This window comes from Tamandua tetradactyla, chromosome 9 (assembly GCF_023851605.1).
Source record: "Tamandua tetradactyla isolate mTamTet1 chromosome 9, mTamTet1.pri, whole genome shotgun sequence".
In the NCBI taxonomy this organism is placed as follows: domain Eukaryota; kingdom Metazoa; phylum Chordata; class Mammalia; order Pilosa; family Myrmecophagidae; genus Tamandua; species Tamandua tetradactyla.
The window spans coordinates 40,717,253-40,742,371 of NC_135335.1; the positions used below are offsets into that span (position 1 = coordinate 40,717,253).

Below are 25,119 nucleotides of genomic sequence, written 5' to 3' on the forward strand. Positions count from 1 at the left end.
TTGAATGGGGATTTCCGAGGCTTTCTTTATACACAGCTGCCCTCTGTACCCAAGTTTCTGTGGCCTTGAGCCTCAGTTTCCTCATCTGTAAAGTAAGAGCGATGGCCTGGATGGTACGTCTTCAGCCTGCGCCCTGTCCTAACTGCACTCAGGTAAGTGGCCAGTGGAGCTGCGGGCACAGCTGCAGGCCCCTCCTGCAGTTCACCCGTGACCTTCTGGGCTCCGGGCCAGCCCTTCTTGAAAAGGAAAGGGAAATGTGCAGACCCCGGGGACAGAAATTAGTTCCCTTATACTGGAACTGCCGCCACTGCCAACATCACCAGCTAAAGAAGCAGTTTTGTGTCGGGGGGGGGGAGAAAACAAACGAAAAGACACCCCACGCTACAATGATAGCAAAAGGACAGATTTCTCCTAAATAAATATCACACCCCCCGTACCCCCACCTCAACCTGGGGCGGGGGGGGGGGTTGGGGAGTGGAGAGGAGAAGCTAGGATTTTTCCGCTTACGGACCTTCAGTTTACCCATCCCCCCATACAAAAAAGTTGTTACTTTAATTAAATTTTAACTACCATTCCTAAGGAACTAAGAACCTTTGGAAAATATTCATAACAGCTCCGAAGGGTACATTTTGGTGTGTGCGCCTATTCGCGCCAACCTTTATTTCCAATGGTTCTGTTTTCTGTAAAGTCTTGGGGTTCAGTGAGTTTGCCCCAGGACTTCTCGGTAAGTGTCCTCGAGCAGACAGGAGAGGAAAACGAGGGGAAAATAAAGACTCCGGGTAAATACAAGAACCGCTCACCTTTTGAACTCTGGGGTTGAGGTCCTTCGCCACCTTTGCCATCCTCTCTGGGGAGGTGGAGGCGCAGCGCCGGGCTTCCCAGGCAGAGGCGCGAGGGCGCGCGGCGGGGAGCGCGGCGGCTGAATGGCCAGGTTTGCGAGCCGCCGGGACAGCTCTGCGCGCAGCCGGACGCCCCCGGGCCTCTTTAATTGGAGAGCGGGACTCCCTCTAAAACCTCGCCAGCCAATCCGGGCGCGCGCTCGCGCTCGGCCGGCCAATCCCGGCGCGCGGCCCCCACCCCAACCCCAACCCCATCCCGGGTCCCCCGCTCTGGGTGGCTTCAGCAGGGGAGGCTGGAAGCCCCCGCGCAGCGCTTCCCTGACGTCAGGCGGCCGCAGCCCCCAGCCCGGGGCGGCTCGCATCTGCCCCTCCCAGCGGCTGCAAGGCGTGCCCACGCCCTTCTCCTTAAAAGGACTTGGGGCAGAGGGTGGGGCGGACGGCTGGGCCTCCGCGATCCATTCAGGTCAAAAGGGAGAGTGATCAAACAGGAAGGCGGAGGTATTTTTAGTGAGCCGCCTCCAAAAATAAACTCTGAACTGCGCGCCCCTTGCCACCCTCTCTGCCTTTCCCTGGGCGGCTGGCGGGACAGGGGGGAGGCAGCCGGTCTGTAGCCGCGCTGACTCAGCCAGCTGATCTTTCTGAAAATCTGGGCAGTTTCCTAATCATCCAAGAGGAGATGAGATTTCAGTGAGTTATGATTCTTTTTACCTTAACGTTTGGAAAGTTTTAAACCGCTTTTCATGACTTGCGTTGACTTAAATTCTCCCAAATCAGCGAGGAAGAGAGTATCTCCAGATATTGTAGGTGCCATGGTGTACTTGGTAACGCCCACAAACTGACCCTTTACTACCGACGGGGGTACACATTTTCTCATGGTATCCCCATAATACTCAGGTATTGTTACAATCATCATCCCATTTTATAGGTGAGGAAAGAGGATTAGAATGTGCAAAGAGTCCACAGTTGAACTCTTCTGCGAGACTTACCTGGGGAGGAGGAGTGCTGGGTTAAAAGCCATAAGCTAGGAAATTAGTGGGTTTTTTCTTTCTTTCTTTTCTTTTTCTTTTTTTTAGATTAATGGGGTCACATGGGTCAGGACAAACGAGATTACGTTTGTGGATGAAGCATCCTTGCCACATCTAACATAAACTACCGTGTAAAAACAGAATTGGCCAGAGAATGGCATGCCATGTCGTTTGCCTCTAAATCCACATCTCGGTTTCGAGCCAATTCCAGAGACTTGGATTTCCAAAGACTTTTTATTTTTTTTTCCTCTGGCCAGGCAGAGGATTAAACACTAGAGCCTTTTATTCTGGGGGCAGTCCTGCTCTGCCTGCCATGCAGTTTTCATGGAGAAAGTCCCGGAAGCAGTGCCCCCTGACAGAAACCAGGGCTCAATGGACTGCCACAAAAACGCCACTGAAAGGAGGCTGAATAGCGGTACTTCTCAGGCACATCAGTTGTTATTAATTAGGGGGCCAGGGCTGGAGGTCACACCCGAGGGCTTTCTCTCTTATTAAAGGTTTTTTTGTTCTTTAAAGCCTCCACTGATGCAGTTCTTAAGGCATCATCACCTCCAGTGATCCCAAATCATAATTCCTTTTCCACATTCTTGAGAAGGCTTGTGTGATTCCCTTTTATCAAGGTGAGAGATGGCCTTTTTCTTCCTCCAAGTAGTTTTGCTATAATTGCAGTTTGTCCTGCTGCCACCTAAATGCTTTCTGTGCATTTGCTGAATGAATGAATGAATGAATGTTAGGTTCTGGCTTTTAAATCAGAGTCAGCCGGCAAGGTGAGAATAGGGGGGTGGGGAGGGCAATTTGCCACAACCGGTGGGAATTGTCCATACTTCCAAGACGGGCTGCATGTTAAGCCAGTGTAAACTAACAGTGGCCAGCAGAAGCCTGGGCAGGGAGAGGAGGTTTCCACGTGAATAGCCCTTTCAGTAGCAAATCCTTGGAACAATAGAGTGCTAAACTGGGATGACATGCCAGAAGCCTTTATGTTTCAGAGCTGTGGGAACAGGAGCCAGGAGTCCAACAAAGGCAAGCTTTATCCCTTTCAAACTAGCAAAAGCCTTCTCAGTGAAGTCATTTCCCACTGTTTTCCCAGGCACCCTTCTTGCCCCAGCTTGAGAAATCATTATGCCACTAAATAACCCTAATTTTATTAACTTTAAAAGCTGTTTAGCTCCACCCATAAGATGTGATTTTTACCCTTGGCCCCAGGTGTACAATCAAGGAGGCAGATACTGGGACTTGTTTCTCAGAATATGAGGAGGCGAAGCTGGTGCTCAAGGCGACCCGTTCCCGCCTTTCTGGTAAAGCACCTTTTCGGAGCAAAGAGGTGACCCCTTCTTCCTGCTAGATGAGGCTACTGACTCTGATCCTTTCAACCCTATTCTCAGATGCTTGTCAAGGAGGCTTGTCATCAGAGGCTTGTCTGGACCTGGACAAGTTTTGGAAAAAAAGAAATATGATCATTGCCCCTTGACCTCACTCTGGTACTGTGGTCCTCTCAGCCTTTTAATGGAAGAAGTCGGGTGAGTATCTTTTTCAGGGTAGTACAGGAGAGAACCCTGATTTCTCCAGTTCATTGCTTTGTGGTGCCAGAGGTTTTTGGACGCATTCTTTCATCAAGCAGTTTGGGGGCACCTGCCTTAAGCCAAGCCCCATGATTGGTGCTGGATATACCTTGGTAAATAGAACAATCCCTCCCCTTCCAGAACTTTCCTACTCTAATAAATGACACTGGGGCTCTTTGGTTGACAAAGCTCTTACCTTACTTAAACGCCAAGGCAACCACTATTGGAGAACATTGAGAGTCAGCACAGTTAAGGGCTTTAGCCAAGGTCATGAAATTAGTAAATGTCAGAAGTGAAATTCAAATTCCTAAGAATTCTAATTCCAGATTGTGTCCTTTTAACTGTACCACACTGCCTCCTATAATGATTGTCAAAGATTCATCATAGGAAAAAGAGGACAGCACTTGAAATCAGTTGATGCTGGTGATGTTGTCATCGCTATCACGGGGTTTGTCCTGAGATTTTTTACTGTTTTCTGCTTTTCCTCTTCCCTCTCCCTCTCCTCAACAAATAGGGTCGCAAATAAATAAGATAATTAAGAGTGGCAATGAATGTCTAGAAGGAAATAAATGGAGGAAAGAGGGAGAGACTCAGTTGATGTGACCCCTTTACATCAGGTGTTCTAGGAAGACCTAATGGAGGAGGTGACATTTGAGCTGAGACCTGAAGAAGGAGAGTAAATCAGCTATGAGTAGAGTCACCGTGGAAAGAACATTCCAAGAGGATGAAATCACAAGCGGAAAGGCCCTGAAGTGGGCAAGGGCTTGATGTGTCTGAGGGGCCAGTAAGGTCAGTGTGGCTGGGAGTTCATGAGGGACAGAAAAATGACATGAGGTGGCCTGAGAGAGGGAGGCAGGGCCAGATCACACTGGGCAAGGTGAGCCATGCCAAGGAGCTGAAATTCTATTCCGCGTTCAAGTTTTAGACTGTAGCATGCAATTGAGACATAACATGAGCCGTACATGTCATGTTAAATTTTCTAATAGGTACATTAAAAAGAGTGAAAAGAAACAGGTTAAATTTTTATATATTTATTTAGCCCAATATATTCAAAATGTTGTCATTTCTACTTGTAATCAATATAAACATTATCAAGATGTTTTGCATTCTTTTTTCCTCTCTGAAATCTGGCATGCATTTTATAGCTGCAGTACATTTCAATTCAGATTAGCCACATTGCAAATGATCAACAGAGGCTAGTGACCCCCATATTGGAAAATAGAGCTATAAGCAGAAGAAGGACATTATCTGATTTACCACAACTTTACAGCAAGGACACCCAAGAGGGACTAATAGAAACCTGGCTGGTAGCTAATAACCCCTCATCAGACGGAGACAGTGAAGGGTTGGGAAGCAATTGCTGAGAATCTTGTCTACTGTATATTTCAAGCACTGTGCTGGGAAGGGCAAATGATTTGCCCGAAGTTACACAGCTGCAAAGAAGCAGGCAAGAACTTGAATCCAGATCTTTTGGTTTCAAGCCACACACTTTCAAAAAATCCCAATTTATCATGGCTGACAATGATGGTTTTGTTGTTACAGTGTGGCAAACATAGCCCAAGTTGTTTTAATGTGCTGACATGAATAATGGCTTCTATTTGGTTATGATTTCTCTGCATATTGCATTCATTCAAAACACCCCACACTTAAAAGAAGGTAGATATAGTCCATGAACCACATAATATATTTTATTGTGTTAACTGCTATAAATGTACTATGATCCACATCATATATTTTAATTTGGACCATCATTTGGACCATATATAGGTGAATTGTTCACAACTTAAACATCTTTGGGTTCTTTCCTGCCACTCTTACAGAAACTTTAATTTTGGAAGAACTGTATCTAATTTTCTCCAGATTTTTGGATGGCCTCCTAGATCAAGAAAGCCTTTGCCTATAAGGCCAAAACATCTGGATAAAAGCAAAACATACTGTTGGACTCATGCATTCTCCTGCCTTACAGTCTGTCTTTGGCAGAGGCACCAAAAGGCATAAGGAAGATCTGCTTATTATAAAAAAGCGCTGGCTGAGGAGTACTCAGCCCATGTTTTGGTCTTGGCTTTGCTAAAAATGGCACTACCGGCCACCATCTCAAGACCGCTTGCAACTCAGATGCATTATCCTCTCCTGGGAGTGAGAATAAATTTGCTCTGAACATCATTACATCTGATGGTGCAATGGAGTCATCCTGCTTTCACCAGGCCAGCCTGAGAGTGTAAAGAACACAAGATTTAGACCCAGAAAATCTGTGCATATCTTTCAACTCCATCGTGGGAGAAAGCTCAGTAATTTGGGCAAGATGCTTAAGAGTCTCTGAGTCTGTTCCTGTGACTGAAAAATGAGAGGAGGATCTTTATTTCTCCTCCTTTGTATCCACATGTTTCCTACCACTGCAGTAGGCAGAATTCCCAGATGACTCTCAATAACTGCTTGTGTAGTCCCTTCCCATGTGTGGAGCCTATAACTTGCTTCTCATCACCAAATTATGGCAAAGGTGATGTGAAATCACTCCCGTGATCATGTTACATCTTATGAGGAAGGTGAAGGAAATTTACAGGTATAATTTGATTAATTAATCAGAGAGATTATCCTGCGTGGGCCAGACCTAAATGGATGTGCCTTTAAGGAAAACCTAGAGGTCGAAGACAATCCTTTTGTCCTGCTGGTGTTGCACAAGCAAACCACTGTAGGTTGTATATCTGCAAGGAAGTGAATTCTGCTAACTACTGAGGGAGTTTGCAGGAGGAGCCTGCGTTTCAGAGGATTCCCTAGTCCCCACCTGGATTGCAGCCTGTGAGCCCCTGAGCAGGAGACCCAACTGACCTGCCTCTGGTCTCCTGACCCATGGAATCTGTGAGACGATAAATATGTGTTGTGGTAGGCTGCTTAATTGTGGTGATTTGTTGAACAGCATAGAAAATGGATACACTACCACACTACCATTCCTGTCATTCTTGGGGTTTTTTTAAGGATATAATTCTCTGCTATTTCTTGGCATGAAGACATTTCATATCCCCTCCCTTTTTTTTTTTATGCTGTGTGGCGGGGTCGCGTTTCACTCTTTTTCCATGTGAGTATCCTGTTACTGCAGCACCATTCGTTGGATTTTTGTTTGTTTGTTTTTTGTTTGCTTTGCTTGTTTGTTTGTTTTTCTGGGAAGTGCATAGACAGGGAATCACCAGGTCTTCTGCATGGCAGGTGAGAATTCTACCACTAAACTACCCTTGCACCCCCTCGTCTCCCCCCTTTTTGGGGGGGGACATTTATGCAATGTTTTTATTTATTCAACTATAAAGACTGACTGCAGCATTTTTTTTGGTGGGTAACACCTTAGAGTAACACTAATCATATTGCTATAAATTTAGTTCAGGATAAGAACAGGATTCAGGGAAGAGGGGGAAAAAATCTCCAAATATTGAAACAGAGAAATAACTTTTTTTCCCCTCTTTAATTAAATGGTACCTTCCCATAGTCTTCTCTGGTTTGCAGTCTAAAGTAGTAGGAAACAAGGCTTTGGGCATTTTGGAGAAACTGCAGGTTAAGCTATGGTACCAAGCAGGATACTGAAACCCTGATTTGAGTGTCAAATCTTAGGCACAGATTCCCGGTGCCTGCCCAGGAAAAAAAAAATCTTAGGCACATTTTGGGAGTAGAGGCAGATTCTCAAATGTTTCCTACAGTTCTCTCGTTTTCATCAATTGCAATTTCCCTTCTCTGGCTAATCCAGAACACAGTCCCCTTACTACCTTTCCTAGTTACTTTGTTGTTTGGAGGGAACCTGGCAGGTATTTGTAGTTTCTGCCTAGACTGAAAAGGTAATGGTAGCTCTGACCCACCTCCTCCTGAGACAGCCTAAAGAGTGGGGGGGCTGCTCAATAAGGCCTCTCTGAGTAACTGAAAGGCCTGGTGCACGGGGAAGAGCATTGCTTGTTCTTGGGAAACCTGGCAACAGTTATCTCTGATTCCTGGTGGATAACAGCCAATCAGAATCAACCCATATCATTGCAAAAGGTCAAGAGAAAAGACAGCTGCCCCTTTAAAAGGGGTAAGGAGGAAATGACAGAAGATCAAAAATATTTAGAATAGCACAAAAAATGATATGCATGAACTTCTTTTTGTTATCAAATCTTCGTATCTCCTTTTAAAATAAATATTTCTCCTCCCCTCAACTCTTAAAGCTTCCTGGGGCAGTAACGACAGGAGCTGAGTATCACCTTGTTAAAGCAGCATTTAATTTACTCTTAGGCTAACATCAAGAGAGGGCCCCATTACAGTTCTAGAGAATGTAACTGTATTACAGCTTTAATTTAAGTATGTGTAATATTCAATGATATATTCAGCCTATTTATTCTCTTATTGCTTGCATGTTGTGTGTTTAAACACATATCTGTCACTTTGTTTTCTGCAGCAGAACTGGAGTGGTCCTTCTTTTGGACAGTGGGATAGAAGCACCCATGTCTGGTCTTTCCTGTCTTCCAGCAGCACTTTAAGCATTGAATCCTTAAAACAATCCTGGGTAGCAGCTATTATTATTTCTCTCTGCAGATGACGCATTGAAGCTCAAGTGGGTTAAATAAGCTACTCAAAGCTTCACAGCTGTTGGGATTCAAACCCAACCCAGAATCTGTCAGGACACCCATGGCTTGAGGGCAAGGACCTAGCTTGGACAAAGTTGGGGAGACTGGACTCTGAACCTTTGGAAATTGTGCTGGAGATTCTCCATTTTCACCCTTCTCCAGCCCTGTGCCCGGCAGGTGGCCCCTGAGCTGTCTGTATGGCTCCTGTGTCACCTTCCCATTGCGTTCAGCTTATGGGAGAGACTGGCAGGCAGTCAAAGGTATTTGTTCTCCCGCTGCCTCCCTCTTGGGCTGGGTTTGGAGGTGATGGTGCAACTCTCCCCACAGTCGCAGCTGCTGCCTGTCTTGTAGCTGCTCTCTCCCTTGGCCCTTCCGGGCCTGGAGTGATTCCAGCTTCCTGTTTCACCCTTCCTAACCCATCTTCACCCGTTTTCTCCTTCATAAACAGCTCCTTCGTTAAACTCCCTCAGTTGCCCTGGTGTGCATGCCCTGGGACACAGATCGACATGGAAGCAAAAATGAGTTGGAGAGATAAGTGTAGTCCAGCTTTCACTGGTCGTTGAGATATAAACTGCCTTATATGTTTCTTCTATATTATCTTTAGTTATTGGTATGTGAATTAATTAAAAGCAGCTGGGGCTTGGCAATTCATTGGAATAGGGAATCCGGTTAGAAGGACTGGGAAAGGAAAGAAAGTTGGGGTCCTCCTTCTAGGGCTGGTGTGCCTGTGGCTCCGGGGCCATGAGTTGCAGATAGGTGATGAGTTCTCCTTTGGCCACCGACAGTAACCTTAGGTACTTGCCACTTTGTGCCTTGGCCTTAGCTACAAAAACGGGGCTTCACGTGAGGAGTGACTGTGAGTAGGTATGCAAAGCACGCTTTAAACCCTCATGGTCCTTCTGAATGTAAAGCATCCCTGTGTTGAGAGGACAGCCTAATATTAATCTCTTCTGGATTCTTCAGGGATGGGGTTTAGCGTGAGACAGTGGGAACCTTGGAGCAATTTGCTGAACTGGACTCTTACTGAGCACACTGAGTGTAATTTGCTGACCTGCCTGTCCTTTGCAGCCAAGATGTAGTAAAGAACTTGTGCTCTATGTGGCCTCCTGGGAGTGAGGTTTTGGGACAGCTCAGTAAGAAGAAAGCTTATTGAATGGGATTAAGAGATGATGCTGCGGTTCCGAGTTCCTAGCTTAAGAATCATTTTGACTCCTTGAGGGAAAGCTGGGTGTCCAAGAAGGGGTGGATAGCTTGGAAGGGGCTGTGTGGAGAGTTTACATTGGCCCATCCTGGAGGCCGCTGCCTGCTTCAGGGAACATGCTTAGGATAATTAATTGGTAGCCATCTGATCTGCCAACAGGAGTTTTTCCAAGCACTAGCCATGCGTTATTTCACCGAATCCTCCCAACGCCATCCTGAGACAGGTTGTCTTATCCCCATTTTTACAGAAGTGCAGCCTGAGCCCTAGGGAACTTAAATCACTTCCCCAATGCCACATAGCTGGTTGCAGGGACTGAATTTGGACACATATGTATTAGAAAGAAAATTATACTAATAAAAACTACGAAACAACAATAGAACGCCTGCAGCCATTTCTTGAGCTTCTAACTTATGCATCGACACTAAGCACATTTAATCCCTATCCTATAGGGTTTGAACTCCTAGCATAGACATAAACAACTTCCTTTTTTCCTCTCCTTTGACTCCCCACTTAATTAACACCTGTCATCTAATTTTAGGTAACCTTAGTTATGGGGACATTTTTCTATTTTAGAATAACATTCTATTTGCCAGATAATGGGGGAAATCAGAGCTGCTCAACTCATCAGGGTGTCTCTAATTAGGGGAGGAAAGCACAGAAGCACCTCTGTTTCCTGGGAGAACCTAAGAGACAGAGACAAGATAAAAATCAGGATAGTTAAACACATCATTAGCATCTTTCTCCATTATCACTTTTCCATTCTATCTTGCCATGTTGGCATTTTAATTTTCCAAAGGCTTATGAAGCTGTGTTAGATGTCAACATCTCCCAGTGGAATATTGAACTTACTTCATTCTTTGGAAGACAATGGTGAAGATGCTTCTGTATGTTACCTTTGGGAGCAAATTTGATGCATGCAGGCTTTGTTCAGATTGAGATGCCTGAAAACCTGGACATTTGCAATTTGGAAACAGTTCTGTGGTGTGAGCTTGAGGCCAAGATTAGACTGAGTTAGGAGGCAATGTCTGGCATTGATCCATTTCTTGTGTTTCTTGTCTTTCCTCTGATTACATTGGCAGTTTGCTAAAGCCTGCCTCAGCATTCCACTCTGACCTACTCCCTTGTGTCCTACTCCGTGCTGCAGCCATATTATTCCTTTTCTGTCCATCAAAAACTTGCCTGTGCTAAGTACCATTCTGTTTGTGCTCTCCTTGGCCTTTCCCTCACTGAGCTCAGCATCATTCTGCTGAGCAAAGAGTAAGGGTTTTGAAGCCAAGTTTGTCTGAATTTAAACCCTGGTTCTTCCACATATCTGCAGTGTGGCCATAGGCAAGTTGACTTCTATCTCAGGTTGTCCTATCTGTAAAATGGAGATGATCATCCATACTTCCAGAAGAAGGTACAGAGCATAAATGAGGACATAACATAAACTATCCAATCCATTGCTTGGCACATGGTAAGTACGATAGTTTCCTTCCATTCTCCCTTCTAATATTCAACTGATTCTTCCGTGTTCATCACAAATAACTTTAGAAGAATGGTTCCCAGAATTGTTTCTCCTGTCCTCAGAGAGATGAAACAGTCATATTGGACTGATTCTGTAAAAAATTCTTTTACATATATTCCTGGGACAGATAATGGGTTAGATGCCAGAAAGAGTAATCTTTCTCAAATGACCAGTGAGCACCCACCCAGAAAAGGACATCACACCACACCTCTGTGGCACCCTGATAGAATGTTTCCTAGCTTCTGCTTGCATGTTTTCAGCATCAAAGAGCTCTTTCTTTCACCAGAGAGCTCAAACCACTTTTAGAGAGCCCTCAGTGTTAGAAGGCTCTTCTTTTCTTTGGGCCAACACCTGCCTTCCTAGAGCTGTCATCTATCTGTCATTTTTCAGTCTTTGGAATTTATTCAAAGGCCACACCCTTTTTTACATAGTGATAGTTAATCTATTGAAGACTGCTGCCATGTGCTTATGACTTCTCCCCACCTTCTTTCCAGGTTTTAGGTACCATTGTATTCCACCAAAATATATCCCACCATTATATTCCACTTTGTGGAAAGTTGCCCTTCTCTCATATCTCAGAAGAGTACAATCTATGAAGAAGTAGGTGCACCAGTTCTAGAGTTGGAGGCGCCCGGTTCATTTCTCTGCTTAGCCACTTACTGTGAGCTCAGTTTACCTGTCTGTGAAATGGACAAATTAATACCGACCTCATAGTACTTCCACATGGATTAAAAGTGCTGCTGCATATAAAGCATGCAGTCCAGTGCCTGCCATGAAGAAGCTGTTTGATACCTGGCAGCTGAGTAGTTACTTGGTAATTGCCAGGTATCATCATGCTTAGTTTAGGTTTTGCTAAACCTGGATTTTGGAGTCCTTTCCTCCCTTATAACAGGAAAATGACATTAAATAATTCATGTATTTCATTATAATCACAGTTTCTTAATAGTGAGATAAGATAATTAAAAGTGTTTGACAGTCATTTTAAGTGTGTTCATTTAAGACAGGCTATAGTTTAAAATAACATAATTTAGATCTATGACTAACCATGGACATCCTAAGAGGTCCTCTGGGGATGCAGCAGAATGTTTAGACGACATAGGCAGAATTCCAGAGTGAGCTGATCACTGGCTGCTTCTGAAAGATGAGTGTGACCTATGCCTGATGAATAAAGTATGAAGACACCAAATCCCTCTGACAGAGTCCAGCAGTGCCTTGCCACAATTAGCCTTTCTGGAAAGACCAGATAAGCTCACCCAGAAGAAAGGGGTGGATGGGAGATTTCAGGAAAGATTCTGAGTTAGAAATTAGACAGCGAAAGATCTGGAGCTTCCTGCTGATTTCCCCAGTTGTTCTCACAACCCAAGATGCATGGCTTGACCATGATGTCATCTGACATGGATAGATACGCTGAGGCCAGAGCTGTCAAACGAATGCTGGATTTTGACCAAGGGTAGGAGGAGCTATGAAATGTGAATGCCACATGGTGTGGAGTGAGTAATGCTTTTCCATAGGGTATTATCATCTGTATTGTCATTGATGAGGGAAAAAATAATTGGGTGCCTCAAGAAATTAAAAAATAGTTATCATGTTTCTCCCCTAAGGTCTTACTTTTCTAAGTCAAAAGCTAGTATTTAGTAGTCTCATCTCTTGTCAGCTAGGTTGGAAACCCATATCATTTGGCTGAATTTAGATGACCAATTTCAATTATTTAGTCAAGAGTACATGCATTCATTCACTCAGTTGGTCGTTTGGTCAGATGGTTGGCAGTATAGTCATTCAGTTGGTCATCAGTCATTAGGTCTGTCACTCAATCAGTCCATAGGTGATACAATTGTTTGGCCATTCAACAAATCATGATTACCCACCTCCTTCTGTACCAAGAGTTCTGCTGGGTAGTAGACAAGCAGCAGTGAACAGAGATGCACATGGGACCCACTCTCATGGAGGAAGATGGATGTTCAACAAGCAACAAGAAGAAGAGGGGATAAATAAGGGCCCTTTTAATAGGAAAAGTATTGGTCCTAAAGTGAAAGAAGCTCAGTTTGGTTGGATCTTATGGTTTTCTATTATGGAAAACATCAGATTCCAGTGGCTTCACTTCTAGAATGTCTAAACAAAGACGTCCACACACTCCTCCATTAGAAAGAATAGATCTAGCCTTTGTGGAGCTCTTGCCATGTGGCTAGGACTGAGCTACATGCTTTACAAAGATGTAGTAGCTGTTGGTTACAATTAATCCTCCCAATGATCCTATGGTTTAAGGACTCTAAGTATCCCCACTTCTCAGATGAGGAATCTAAGTCTCAGAGAGGGTAAGCACCTTGTCTGCTGTCCCACAGGAGGAGGTAACAGTCAGAAGATGAACCTGTTTTGTCTGACTCCAGAGTTTATGGTAATAACCATGAGTGCTTTCTTTTACCCACATGCCCAGGGACTGGAAAACCTGTAACCAAAGACGATGAGACCTTAGGGCAAAAAGAGGTTCTGGTTCATCCTAGTTTACTCCCAAAGAGCCAACAGCCTTGCAGCCCATGGGAATGAGAGAAAGAACTTGGGGTCACCAGGTCAGAGAGCATTTTGGGTGAGCTATTTCCCTGCATCCCAGAAAAAATGAGAAAGCTTTGCAGGAAGTCACTTGTATTAATAGAAAGATTTTAGGCATTCCATCCTAGAAATGAATCCATGTTATGCTCACATATTATGAATGTAGCTAGAATAATATAAACCAAATTAGAAAGCCTAATGTCCACATGACATCTTTATTTGGTTGTAAAACAATCCATCATACACACTCTCTTTCCTTTTCAATGATCAAAAAATAAAGTGAGTCAGTTTCTTTTGCAAAAATAGGTCCTTTATTTCAAAAGAAGATAAATCGTTTTCTCAAAGAACATTGCCTTCTCTGATTTTTTTCTCTCCTTGTGTCCCCTTCCTCCAACTCAGTAATATGTATCATCTGTCCAAACGTTAGAACATTTTAAGCTAATCTGGAAATCATAACTAATCTGAAAGTGATTCAGGTACAAATTGAGTAGCACCTAAGTTTAGCCGGGCATTGGGACAGTGGCTAGTGGTGGTAGTGATTCAGACTTGAAGGGAAATCTACCATCACTTGAGATGTTACTGAATTGTTGTGATGACTCAGGCTGAGCCAGTACACCTAGAATGTAGTGGTGAGCTCCCACAGGAGCAGCTTTTCTTGGTGTCTACATGGTCTAGAATGGCTATGTGTTTATAGGCACTGCTGAGTTTGTGCCTTATGTTTCAGTGAAGGAATAAGTAACTCGGGTTATCATGTGTCTCTTTGTCAGTTCTATTTGGCCACTCTGAAGTTACTACTTATTCATAATCATCTCCTTTTCCAAAGGATTCTTTTACCTAATATCTACATTATCATTACTGATGTCCCCTTCCTTTCCAGGCTCAAGTACAGTGAGCCTCAGAGTCTAACCAAAATTCCTCTACCCCGTATAACTCTTCTTGACAACAGCAGTGTACTGCTACTACCATCACCTCTACCACCCCCACCACTTTTCTGTCTACTACTAAACTGTGTTTGAAATTCCTTACCTTGTTATGGGTACTGGTGTGAGTTCTTTATATTCTGTATCTCAATTACTCTTCACACCAATCATAGATTGGTAGGTGCTATTTGGATCCCGATTTTTTTTAGTAATAAACCATGGCTCAAGTAAGTGAAGTGACTTACCAATATCTCAGCATTAGTAAATGGCAAAGGCATCATCTAAACACAAGTTATCTGATCTTCTGTTCTCTACCACAGTATCATTGCTTTCAACTCCATGATCTTATTTTTTACCACCTGATATAATCTGTACTATTATTTAGTTAATGTTTTTCTTTAAATCTTCTCACACAGTTTACTTAAGTTTGTTATGAAATCTTTTTAGAAATCATGGTCATACATAGAAAAAAGTGTTATTCACGCTAAGTGGAAGATAACAATGAAAATGAATACCCAAGTATTAAATTGTTTTTTAAAGTTTGCCTCGGGACAACTACAACCATTTTGTGTACCAGCATACCATGTAGGAAAATGGCTGACTGCCCCTCTCTGTCTTCTTTCCGTTGCCGATAATCAAGTGCCTGAAGCTGGGCGGTTCGCAAAGATGGAAAGAGATAGCCAGAAAAATGCCATTAAAAAGGAAGGGCAAAAATCTTGAAATTCAAGCAGGGACCTGGAATCACTTTTCTGACAGTGAGGCTGAGCAGGCAATTTTGATGGAAGAAATAGAAAACCTTTCTGACTGGCTTGAATTAGTAAACGTACAGTGCTTGAATGCAACCCTCACATCATCTGTGAAAAAAGTAGTAAAGGCTGCTCTGGAAAAACAGAAGAAATAAATGAGCAAATTAGAAAAGAGAAAGAGGAAGCAAGCTAAGCCTTGTATGTGACAAAAAGCTAAGAATGTGGAGAAATCCACTGGTAGGGGGAAATGGTGGTAAAAAATTGAACTGGAGGTAATCTATAATTACTAATAAAGTTGTGAACCTCTTCCCTGCTGGAAAAAGTTCCAGGTGGGAAGTTAATGACAATGACATGAATATGTATTCTTCTTCTGGAGTCTGGAGAACTGCTAGAGATACTATCAGCAAAGCAAAGAGTCTCCAAAAACTTGACCTTCATCAAAGAGATGGATAAACCACAGTCTTTTGATACCTTTAAAAAAGAACATGGAGGGCCGGCCATGGTGGCTCAGCAGGTAGAGTTCGAGACCTGGGTTAGATTCCCGGTGCCTGCCCTTGCAAAAAAAAAAAAGAAAGAACATGGAGTGGGGGTGCCTCAAGCACATAGTGCCACACCTTCGGAATGATTTGAAGGCCCTGCACAGACTCCACCCCTTGGACAAGAGAAGAACCGAAACCTTTGCATCAAGCTTTGGACACATATCCAGTAAACAGACATGGAAGATGGGAAAAAATAGCAGAAGGAGTGCCTGGCAGGTCAGAGAGGGACGGCATGAAATGATACAAGGAATATATCAAGATGGTAAAAGCAAAGAAAGCTGCTGAAAAGCAAGTGCTGAATACAAATAGATTCGAGAAATGACTTAATGAGAATCTTCTGGGTGTGTGCCTTTTGTAATAAAACTGAAAATACTGTCATTGATTAAAAGTATCCCCTTCTTTCCAGGTAGAGAGCTGGGTCCTGACTGCTTCAGTCCTCAGGCAGGTGGGCAGTGACCCCTAAAGCCATGAGTCATGTTTGGAGAAGCCTGACTGTGCCCTGATGCCCCTGGTTCCTTCTGACCAATGTCATCGGGCCATTAGGTGCCTAGCACTTGTCACGCTCATAGGGGCAAGGCTGCAAGAGCAGACAAGCCATTTTAACCTAGTGATACTCAGGCCGCAACCTGCATCACCCATCAGGTAAATCCCACAAATGAAAAGAGAAATCCTACCATTAACATGGACTTAAAAAGATAACTTTTTCAAGCACCCAGTCTTCCCTCTGTGGCAGATACTTTCCTTAGGGATCTCGGGGCATGAGAGCCATTCTCTAAGTCATTCTCCCTCCTTGTTAAATGATTACTTCCTTCTAATGCTGACCTTAGTTCTTCCTAGGCATGGTCTAAGAGTGTCTATAAGATTCTGTGCAAATTTTATGTCTCTATTTTGAACAACTCTGACCTCTGCCCAGGAGGACCAGGGCATTTTCCCATGGTTTCCAGTCACCCATTGAGTGGTGGCTACAAGTATCAGCTTTAGATTCAGGCAAAGATGCTTCCATCCTGGGGTCCCAATTCTTGCCCCCCTCCATCTACTTACCCCTTTTATATCATGTTTTAGGTTTCTTGAACCCAGAATTTCCTGCTCAAAGGGCCCTAATCTGTGCCTCTTCTCTAGGTCCTTTCCTATGGATGGAGTTTGCTACCACTGCTGAGTTCCCCTAGGCCCAACTGGTAGCCAAGAGGTGGCTATTTATGGGAATATAGATGGAGTATGGGCATCTGCACCTCTGTGAGCAAGACCCGGAGATGTGGACAGAGCCAGGAGTGGGAGGAGAAGGCAAGGACAGGTCAGGAGCCAGAGACTAACTCTGGGGGTGCAAGAACTTGAAATTCAAATCTGGTCTTTCAGATCTTCCAGGTTGTTTTGAAGACATTTGTCATTGTAGGAAAGAACGTGTTGTTTAACAGTGTATTAGATTGATTTACAACTTTAATATATTTAGGTATACACTATATGGGCCTCCACTTGTACCTTTTATTCTGGGTCCCTCGAGTGTTAGAAGCAGGCCTGTTAGCTACCATTAGGATGACCAGCTGTCTCAGTTTGTCTGGGACTAAGGGTTTTTATGGGATGCAGGACTTTCAGTGCTAACGGAGAAGGTCCCTGGTAGACTGGACAAGTTGGTGCATCACTTTAGACTATGCACTGTCTATAATATAATGACACCGCTATTGATTTTCATAATTGTATATAAATTAGAATCTTTCCTTCTCAAGATAAAAGACTCCTGTTTACATTGTCATCATTTCTAGAACACTAGAAATTCCATTTAATGATAGGCCTATTCTGAGAGTCAAGGGAATAATTAAAGATCTTTTAAAACCACGAGCAGACCTCCTGTATCAGTGCAAGATTAAGACTATCTGTAGCGGCTTTTGTAAAATTGCCACCACAGTCAACAATGAGCATTAACTGACCACTAGAAGAATAAACATCCTCAAAACTGTTGCCAGAAGTCAAAATAAGTTTCTATACCTTGGACTGTATTATTCCTTCAAGAACAAGGAGGCTGGGGATGTTTCTGCTTGATACTGTTTCTATCAATACCCAGTTCAGACCTTGCTATGACTGTCTCAAGTGACTCTTTTTCACAGAGCCAGCAGATAATGGAGAGCTGTGGGTACTTTGAGGGTATTAGGTAACTGAAACAAGATTGGGTGACAACATCTTTAAACCAGAGGACTTCCTTGGCAAAATGGAAACATAGGCAAAATTAATCTCTGTCCATGCTGCTGCTTCTACGTTTCCCACGTCTCGTTTCCTGAGTTCTTGGAAACAAGAACTTCATTCATTCAGTCATTCATTCTGCAAATGAGGCCAAGAGTAGCAGCATATCAAGCAAAAGGAACTGCAAGAGCAAAGGCCCTGTGGCAGGAACATACTTGCTTAAAGAACTGTAATTGGACCAGAGCAATGGGCCGGGAGAGAAGGAAAGTGGAAGCGGTAGGTAGGGGTCAGACCATGGAGGGCCTTATGGACCACAGAAAAGACTTTGGGTTTTACTAAGTACAGTGGAAAGGCAGTGTGGTAGCATGAATAAAGGCCCCCCCAAATATCCACCCCTTACTCCCTGGAGCCTGTAAGTGTGACCTTATCTGGCAAAAAAGGAATTTGTAAATGTGATTAAGTTAAGGATCTTGAGATGGGGAGATTCTCCTGGATTGTCTGGGTGGTTCCTAAATACAATGCCATGCACCTTATAAGAGGGAGGCAGAGGGAGATGTGACATGCACAAAGCAGAAGGAAATGAGCCTAGCAATGCTGGCAGCCACCAGAAACTGGAAGAGGCAAGGAATGGATTCTCCCTGCAACTTCCCAATATGAGCCCAGTGAAGCGAATTTCACACTTCTGGCCCCCAGAACTGCGAGAGACTCTATTTCTGTTGTTCTACATAATGAAGTTTGTGGTAATTTGTCATGACAGCCACGGGAAGCTAATCCAGGCCATCTTCGCTTTAGGCTGGGGTATGATATGGTGTGATCCCATCTTCAGCGACCACTTTGAGTGCTTTGTGGAGAGGGGACTGGACGGGTGTGAGTAGACACCTGATTGGGAGGTCATTGCAGTTTCAAAGACAAGATAATGGAAGGAGGGAGAGTGAGAGAAGTGGGAGAATCAAGATTTTCTTGGAAGATACAATGACCAGGCTAGCTGATAGATTGCCACTGGGAAAAGCAGGCTCTGAAAAGTAACCACCATTTTAATTTGAGTCTAAATGTGCTTTTTCTTCTGCAGAAAACTTACAATTTTAAAAAGAAGCATGAGGATCACTCAGTGGTGAAATTTCAGGCACTGTAACACCCCAAATGAAGAGAGTATATTTAGTGGGTTGTGGCATTTCTTTGGAGCTCATCCTGCTGTGCGACTTAGCTGACCCCCTGCTCTGTTTATAAGCTTCCACATACTCTTTTTCAGTTGTAGATGGGCTATAAATCAACTGATGATATTTTCCATGCTATCTAAAGTGGAATTTTTGTCAATTCCTATGTATGGGAGGCATCTGAAAGATATTAAGTACCGTAATATGGACGTTCTTAGGACATTTCAAAGGTTTTCAGTACTGGTTCTGAGATTTCAGTGTGCATCTAATTCAGCTGGGGAGCATATAAAACACACAGATTAGAGTCCTACAGCTCCGGAGATCCTGACTCTGTTGGTTGGGGTGTGGTCTAGCACAGTGCAATGCAAACTTTAAAGTGATCACCTGGGAAGCTCCTTCAAATACAGATTCTCAATCATCAAGCCTGGGGTTTAAGCTGAGAGTCTGCACTTCTCACAAGCTCCAGGTGTTACTGATGCTTCAGGCTCAGGGACCACATGTGAAGTAGCGAGGCTCATTGCAGGGATAGTTTTCAGAGGTTTAAGGCTGAGGATGTAACTGACTCCAGTTTGGATGCAACACCATGTGTGTGAGAAAACAAAGGCAACTCCGGACACATTGCCAAGCCCTCTTGCACGATGGCCCAGCTGCGATCTTGGTTTAGCAGACCCTTTTCCACTCTAAACCAGCGACACTCTGCATTCCCTACAGCTGAGGTCATAAGTGTCTCCTTGCCAAACACTACAGGGGCCAGTTTCCCAGTCTGGGCTTCGAGGCCGAGGTTTGCCAGTCTCGCCCCTTCCGAGAGCGACTGCCATGGCCCAGACGACTTCCTCAGCCGGATCTGTCTCTCTCCAGACCCCCTGAGAGCAGGCACTCCACAGCCAACATGCTGTTTCCAGTGCATGGTCCTGGCCACGCTCCCCTCCCACTTCAAACCCTGCCCTGGGAGAGAGGATCCAGGCCCTCTGGTCTACCCACAAAGCTCCACTTCATCTCTAGTCATTTCTCTCCCCACTGCTTACAATCTACAACCCACCCATACCCACCTGTAGCTCCTAGTTTCCTACACTCCTTTTCTCCTCTTTCCAGACCTGAAGAGTTACAACTGAATCCAGAAGCCATCCTCATGCAATGGGGATGCCCTTGAACATCTTGAGCCTCAAAGGTATGTATGATGTGGAGAGAGACGAGTTTTGGGCATAAAGGGAGCAGGGGGAGCTAGTGGTTAAGAGCAGACACTGAGCCATCAAGACCCAATTTGGTCACACCTCAGCTCTGTAACCTTGGACCAGTGTCTGGGTATCAGTTTTCCCATCTGTAGAATGGAACTGATAAAAGGGTGCAGCGCTATAACGTATTTAAAAGGCTTAGCTTTGTGTCAGGCAGGTAATGAACATCCAGATCAGCTATCACCATGCATCAGTTCCATCCTCCTTCCCTCCCTCTCTTTTTTTTCCCTTCCCTTCTCTCCTCACTCTTAATCTCAGGATCTTGGGGCCTTCATAGATATATAATTCTTGGCATTTTCTCTAAGTTAAGTGCCATAGGAGAGGGAAGTATTGATTGTATTCCAGAGACTGTTTTTAATAATCAACCAACAGAAAAGGTTTTGGACTATCCACTTGGCTGAATTATCAGCAGCACTTTAAAAGGAAATGAATGGAAAGGCTCATTATTCCTTTCATTGGTCTGTATTTGGAACAAACAGGAATTTCTAGGTCCAAATATTTCCCCTGTAAAATTTTATTTACCTTAGAGACCAACATCAACACAGTTAGGCTTCAATATCAACAACTTGAATAGATTTGAAGTCCAGGGGAGCGGAAGCCTTTTATAAATCTGGTGTCCAGGGCCACAGTTAACATCTTCCCTTCTAGACGGGGCAGGGTTGCTTTGCTGTAGGAGGTAGGGGGACACTTCAAGTTGTATCATTAGATTAAGTAACCAGGACCTGACCATTAGATTCCAGGCATGATCATTGATAGAACATGAGGAGACTCTCTGAGTCTGTGTAGTAAGGTCCAAAGATGTCATTCTTTGCCGAGGCCCCCATTGGTGGTTTGCCCTGTCCCCCCGCTGCCAATCAGATGAGGCATCATTTGTCTATGGGTCACACTAAGCAAAAGGATACAGGGCTTTGGCTGGGGTTCATTCATCCACTTAACAACTATTTTCCAACTCCTTAGTAGGTGCCAACCACTGTTCTAGGGCTGGTAATATGGCAGCGAACGAAACAGACAGAAACCCCTGCCTCCGTGGAGCCCCCACTGTGATGGGGTGTGTGTGTCATGACATCTCATCAACAAACCCCACTGAATTGCCCCAGTTGATGCAGAAATGTGAAGGATTCATGTTTTGGGGTTTTAAAGATCATCTAATCCATTGGCTCACTTGTCTTTCTTGGAGTCAAACACACATTGGCGAATACCATAGAAACCATAAACCCTCTCTCAAGTTAAATTTTTGCCTATGATTTCAGCAGGGTTCTTCCCCCCCATGTCCCCAACCTCAGTCTCCAGGTGTAAACCTCTGGTCTGGTTCTCCGTCTTGAGAATGTTCTTCAATATCCTTGAAAGGGGGACTCACCACTGCAGCGTGGTGAACTCCTTCCCTCTCGAGGCAGCCCTTTCCACGCTACAGCTCTGACTAGGTAAGGCACTAATTGCCTTTTTGACCCGGTTCCTTCTCTCCAAGCCCTGAGCCTAAGATCTGCTACAAATAGGCCTGCATATTTTGGGGGTGTTCCCATTTTTTCTTGAATGTACAGAAAGAAGTGGCTACGTCTACCTCCCTCATGGATTTTGAGGCTCTTATGAGTGTGGCTACTGTCCTTTTCCCTGAAAAGGGAAAGATTTTAGTAAGTTTCTCCTCCAAGTCTCTCTATAAAGATACTGGGCTAAGACAGACCTCCTTAATCTCTGCCCTCTATTTACTTTCTTATCTGAAAATATTACTGGATTTGCAAATTAGCCAAAGGAAACAGAGACATGTTTTTAAGGCTGGCGACTTGCTTTTTGAGCCTGCCCGTATTTATAAGGCTTAAATGACTTCTCTGTTCCTTGTGTCATGTGGGAGGGAAAATAAAACTGACCTACAGCCGGTTGGGAGGGCAGAGTCAACAAGGCAACCCCACCGTCTGCGGAAAGCCAATTTTTTGGATCCCAAAGTCCAGGCCAGGTGAAAGCCTTCAAAAGGAGAGAACCGGAGACCAAATTCTGAGAGTTCTTTATGAAGGAAAGGATAGTGCAAGCATATTGCAGCACCCTTAAGAACTCCCTATTAAAAAAAGTAAACTGTACATTTTGGAAGTAACTGGGGCTTGTTATCTATGAAGCAAGAGCTCTGTGGCTTTTAAGACTTGGATCCAAAGACAGTGGAGAGGTTGTACTTCGTCATGAAATCAGTTGAGCCACCCAGGATGAGGGGTTGGAATAAAAGGAGTTTTATTTTTTTAACCCATTTCAAGCTGTCTTCAAGCTACATGTACATGAAATCACCACTACCCCACAGCTGATTTGTGTTGTGGATATTCTGGGTGCCAGGGAATTGTGTAGAAGCTGGGCTGCTCACCCCAAATCCCTTCAACATCCCTGCCAAGGAGGAGTTAGCACTGTTGCTTTCATCAGCGGTCCTCAGTTCTGCAGGATTTAAATAATGGTTCTTGGTTCGTGGCCCACACTAAAAATGACATATTTTAATAATGTAGTGATCACTCAACTTGTGATTTAAAATAAAAGCTTAGCTTTGACAATAGCTTATATCTAACTGTACGGTTCCCTCCCCCAGCTCATCTCCTGTCACTCCATCAGAAGTAACCATTGTCCTGATCCCATGTTCATCGCCCCTTGCATTCCTTTTTACACAGCTTTATTGCCTAAGCTCACAAAGTTTAGTTCTATGAAATTTTATACAGTTTTATTGTATAAACAAATTTTTGTTTTTAGCTTTTAGTTTTGAGGACTTTATTTTTCACTTAATATATTGCTAAGATCCATCCATATTGTTGCCTTTCTCTGTATTTATTTTTTCATTTGGCTACTATAGAATATCCCACAGTTTTTTCATCCACTCTTCCGCTGATGGGCTTTTGGGTTGCCACCAGGCATTTGCTCCTCTTAGCAGGATGGCCTTGGACAGCCTTGTGTGTTTCATTCGCATACATGGAACAGGTTCTTTTGGGTATATACTCAGGAAGGAATTGCTGGGTCATAGGATGTGTACCTGTTCAGATGTGGGAGATAATGCCAGACCATTTTCCACAGCAGCTGCACCAATTTGCACACTCACCAACCACACATAAGAGAACCAGTGTATCTATATCTGGTCCAGATTTAAAAGTTTCTCTAGTGCACATAAAATGATTTCTTGCAGTGACCTTGATTTGCATTTCTTTGACCACTAATGATGTTGAACATCTCTTCACATATATATTTTGGGGGCCTATCTTTTCTCATTCATAAATTGTTCATTTTCTTGTTCCTTTGTTCTATGCATTGGTTGTACTTTACTTATTGACCTTTTTAGGGCCACTTATATGTTCTTGATACTAATCCAGATGAAAGAATTAGTATCTACATATTTAGCTGAAGAAACTGAGCATCCTAGAGGTTAAATGACTTACTCAAGGTCACACAGCTATATATGGCAGGCCAGCATTTGCTCCTAGGCCTGTGTGACCTTAAGTCCTGTCCAAAATGCCAGGTCCATGCTGGCTTCCTGCTGTGAAGGTCTGTGGACTTAAAGAAAGAGGTTTGGCTCTAGTCCCTGCTGCACCACCGATGGACTGGAAGGCATTGCATCATGTCTTTGAGCTTCAGTTTCCTTATCCGTACAATGACAGATTTTCTTCCAGCAAAACCCTGAGGACCTACCTCCAACTTCTCGGGTTCTTACAGCTTTTAAGTATCAATGTGTCTGATGCGTTGGGGAATAGGAATGATCGCCACCCGCGCCCAGTTCATCCTGTCCAGGCCATAATGGTGTGTGTATGGCCTTGGAGAATCATGTCTTGATTCAAGTAGCTTCAAGTATCTTCCTTGCTTTCAAGTTTGGGAGACTTGGGACGGATTAAGATAGTTCTAGTTTCTTTCTTACTTGCCTTGACTATCATTGGCCATCTCCCTGTTTCTAGGATGCCATTGATGAAACTTGGCAGGAGGCAAAATGAAGGATAATAATCATGATAGCTGTCATTTATTTTGTCCATCAGGAATTATTTATTAAATGACTACTATGTGCCAGACTTTGGGAAGGGGCAGAATAGTGTGCTTAGGTACTAGACAGAATTGAGTTAATACCTTTTACGAGCTATGGGAAACTGAGCAAGTTTCTTAACCACTCTGAGCCTTAGTGTTCTGTTTTAAAAAGGGGAGCCAATATCCATAGAGTGGTTTAAAAGTAAGTCTTCAGGCTGCCCGGGTAATTCAGTGGTTAGAATGCCCACCTTTCATGCCAGAGACCCGTGTTTGATTCCTGGACCATGCACCAAAAAAAAAAAAAAAAAGTCTGCAAGTCCTTTTACACTCCTCACATCAAGATATGGTACCAGTGTCCCTTGCCCGGGACCTGGATAGCTCTTGATGGGTGCTTCAAAGTACAGGATATAGTGGAAATGATGCTGTGTGATATCCAAAGCTCAGTTAGGAAATACCATTCCGTTTCTGCTGGTTTCTCTTGGAGCACATGCTCTGGGAAACTTCACCAACCATCTAAGATGCCCAGGAACTCTGGGGTCCCCATGTAAAGAGAAAACAGAGAAGAAGAGAGATGGCCAAGAAGCCCCAGTTCTTCCAGCCCCCAGATGTCAGAGTCTTCCCAACCTGGATCTGGACATATGTGTGACCTTTGAGATGAACCCAGCCCAGCCACTGTCTGACTGTACCTACATGAGGGACCCCATAAGAACTGCCGAGCTCAGCCCAATCACCTTCCAGATTCATGAGCAAAAAAATGATGGTTGTTGTTTTAAGCCATTGTTTTGGTGGTGTTTGTTGTACAACAATTGCTAACCAGGACAAAATTTTAATTATTATTATCTCATGCACATTGTCTTTGACTCCCTTACAATGACCCTCTGAGGTAGGGACTGTTTTCAAACCCATTTTGTAGATGAGAAAATGGAGGCTGTTTTGGGATACCCTCAGAGGGGCATGGGCTCAGTGCAGGCTAGGGTCGAGCTGCTTTGGGTCACCATTATATGCCCCAGCCTGGCCTGGGGCCTGTCACATTGTCTGTAGGACAAAGTTTTCCTGCCAGCATTTGCTAGGGGCTGGGACTGAGGCTTCAGTGAGTAAGTATATAAAATGAATGTCAGGGTTAATTCCTGGACCC

The 25,119-nt window shown here is 44.0% G+C and overlaps 1 protein-coding gene, 1 long non-coding RNA gene and 1 pseudogene across 2 annotated transcripts in view; 2 read left to right on the forward strand and 1 right to left on the reverse strand.

Moving 5' to 3' along the window:
- LMCD1 (LIM and cysteine rich domains 1) overlaps positions 1 to 944 on the reverse strand; it is a 61,397-nt gene extending 60,453 nt beyond the window's left edge. Inside the window, exon 1 of the mRNA XM_077116679.1 lies at positions 801 to 944. Within this exon, the coding sequence (XP_076972794.1) occupies positions 801 to 842 (42 nt within the window). The 5' untranslated portion in view covers positions 843 to 944. The remainder of the gene's footprint in view (positions 1 to 800) is intronic.
- A 471-nt stretch (positions 945 to 1,415) lies between these two features.
- The window catches only part of LOC143646069 (uncharacterized), a 48,752-nt gene continuing 25,048 nt past the window's right edge, over positions 1,416 to 25,119 (forward strand). Inside the window, exons 1-3 of the long non-coding RNA XR_013157250.1 lie at positions 1,416 to 1,526; positions 3,247 to 3,381; positions 19,879 to 19,954. This is a non-coding gene — a long non-coding RNA (uncharacterized LOC143646069). The remainder of the gene's footprint in view (positions 1,527 to 3,246; positions 3,382 to 19,878; positions 19,955 to 25,119) is intronic.
- On the forward strand, positions 14,394 to 15,782 carry LOC143646339 (dnaJ homolog subfamily C member 2 pseudogene; annotated as a pseudogene).